Source organism: Hipposideros armiger, unplaced genomic scaffold (genome assembly GCF_001890085.2).
Source record: "Hipposideros armiger isolate ML-2016 unplaced genomic scaffold, ASM189008v1 scaffold_315, whole genome shotgun sequence".
NCBI classification, from domain to species: Eukaryota; Metazoa; Chordata; class Mammalia; order Chiroptera; family Hipposideridae; genus Hipposideros; species Hipposideros armiger.
The window spans coordinates 29,818-31,310 of record NW_017731665.1 but is presented as its reverse complement, the minus strand read 5'-3'; the positions used below and the strand labels follow the sequence as shown (position 1 = coordinate 31,310).

General features: G+C 58.0%; 1 protein-coding gene across 1 annotated transcript in view; it reads left to right on the top strand.

Annotated features, from left to right (window-relative positions):
* The window catches only part of TRAP1 (TNF receptor associated protein 1), a 54,771-nt gene that overhangs the window by 50,289 nt on the left and 2,989 nt on the right, over window positions 1-1,493 (top strand). The window contains exons 8-9 of the mRNA XM_019660243.1: window positions 656-889; window positions 1,339-1,477. Of these exons, the coding sequence (XP_019515788.1) occupies window positions 656-889; window positions 1,339-1,477 (373 nt within the window). The remainder of the gene's footprint in view (window positions 1-655; window positions 890-1,338; window positions 1,478-1,493) is intronic.

The window sequence follows — 1,493 nt, the reverse complement described above, 5'->3', positions numbered from 1 at the left end:
CCCTCCCCTGTGTCCCCACCACTTGTCTGTGCTTGTTGATGAATCAGTGGCATAAAGGAGGCAGTTTATGTCTCAGGTCATGTCCAGGTGGGTGGTGTCAGCGATCCAGGCCCCCAGCTTGTTCATGCTCGTTTGTCCTAGCCAGGCAGCTGCCACCAGGAGTCGAGATGGCTCTGGCAGTCGCAATAAATTTCAGCAGATGGGAAGGAACCCCCTCCTTGCACCCCATTATCTAGGACTAGTTGGAGGAAGGCTGGGAAATATGGACTTGACACCCATTCCCACGAGCCCAGTGTGACTAGGAACAGAGGGAGGACACTGAATCCAGGAGTGGTCTCTGCCTCAGAGACAGGGTCTGGCCACTCCTAGGCCTCACAGCTTGCCCAGCAAGCCCCTCTCCATGAGGCCCTGAGCCACCCGGGGTGGAAGGTGCTCTCTGAGACCCCCTGCACTTTTGATGTGTGGCCTACTGGACACGACTAGTCCGCCATGGCCTAGGCCCAGTCTGGAGGCATCCCTGGGCCAGGCCTCCGTGGGAGCCTCCCCGGCTGTAGAACATGGTAGGCCCACCAGCCGGGTGTGAGGCCAACAGAGCCTCTCCTCCCTTTAGCCACAGGCTCCCCAGGTCTGTGCCCAGCTGCTCAGGAGACTTTAGGAGGGAGGACCTGGCACGAGCAATGACCTGCCCTTTGTCTGTCTCCAGGAGGATATTGCAAAGCTGCTGCGATATGAGTCCTCAGCCCTACCCGCTGGGCAGCTGACCAGTCTCATGGACTACGCCAGCCGCATGCAGGCCGGCACTCGTAACATCTACTACCTCTGCACCCCCAACCGGCACCTGGCTGAGCACTCGCCCTACTATGAGGCCATGAAGCAGAAAAACATGGAGGTGGGTGAGCAACGGGGCAGGCTCAGCCCCAACAGGCTGCAGGGGCCGAGTTAGAGGACAAGGCAGGGTCTGAGCACCCGAGGGAGGGTCTCTGCTTACTGGAAAATGGTTGAATGTGCCCAAGAATCGGACCTGGGAGAGCCAGGCAGTGAGTCAGCGTCCGGGGGCACAGAGGCCTGGGCTGAAGATGGCCATCTGTAATAGTTTGTGTGTCTCTGTAGGAGGTAAGGGATTTCCCTTTAAGTAGAACCATTGTTCCCTCTGCTGAGACATAACCAGAGCCTCCCTCAGCACCACCTGGGAACCCGCCTCATCTACAAGGCCCAGGAAGCCCCAGCATCCAGTGCGGCTCCTCCAGGACTCTGGGCCCAGCCTGCAGCTTCATTCCCGTGACCCTGTCACCGGCGGAGTCTTCTGCAGGCCTGACAGATGTTCTTGGGCCCTCGCAGGTTCTCTTCTGCTACGAGCAGTTTGATGAGCTGACCTTGCTCCACCTTCGTGAGTTTGACAAGAAGAAACTGATTTCTGTGGAAACGGACATCGTAATTGATCACTACAAAGAGGAGAAGTTCGAGGACGGGTCCGCAGGTCGGTTCTTTTCCTT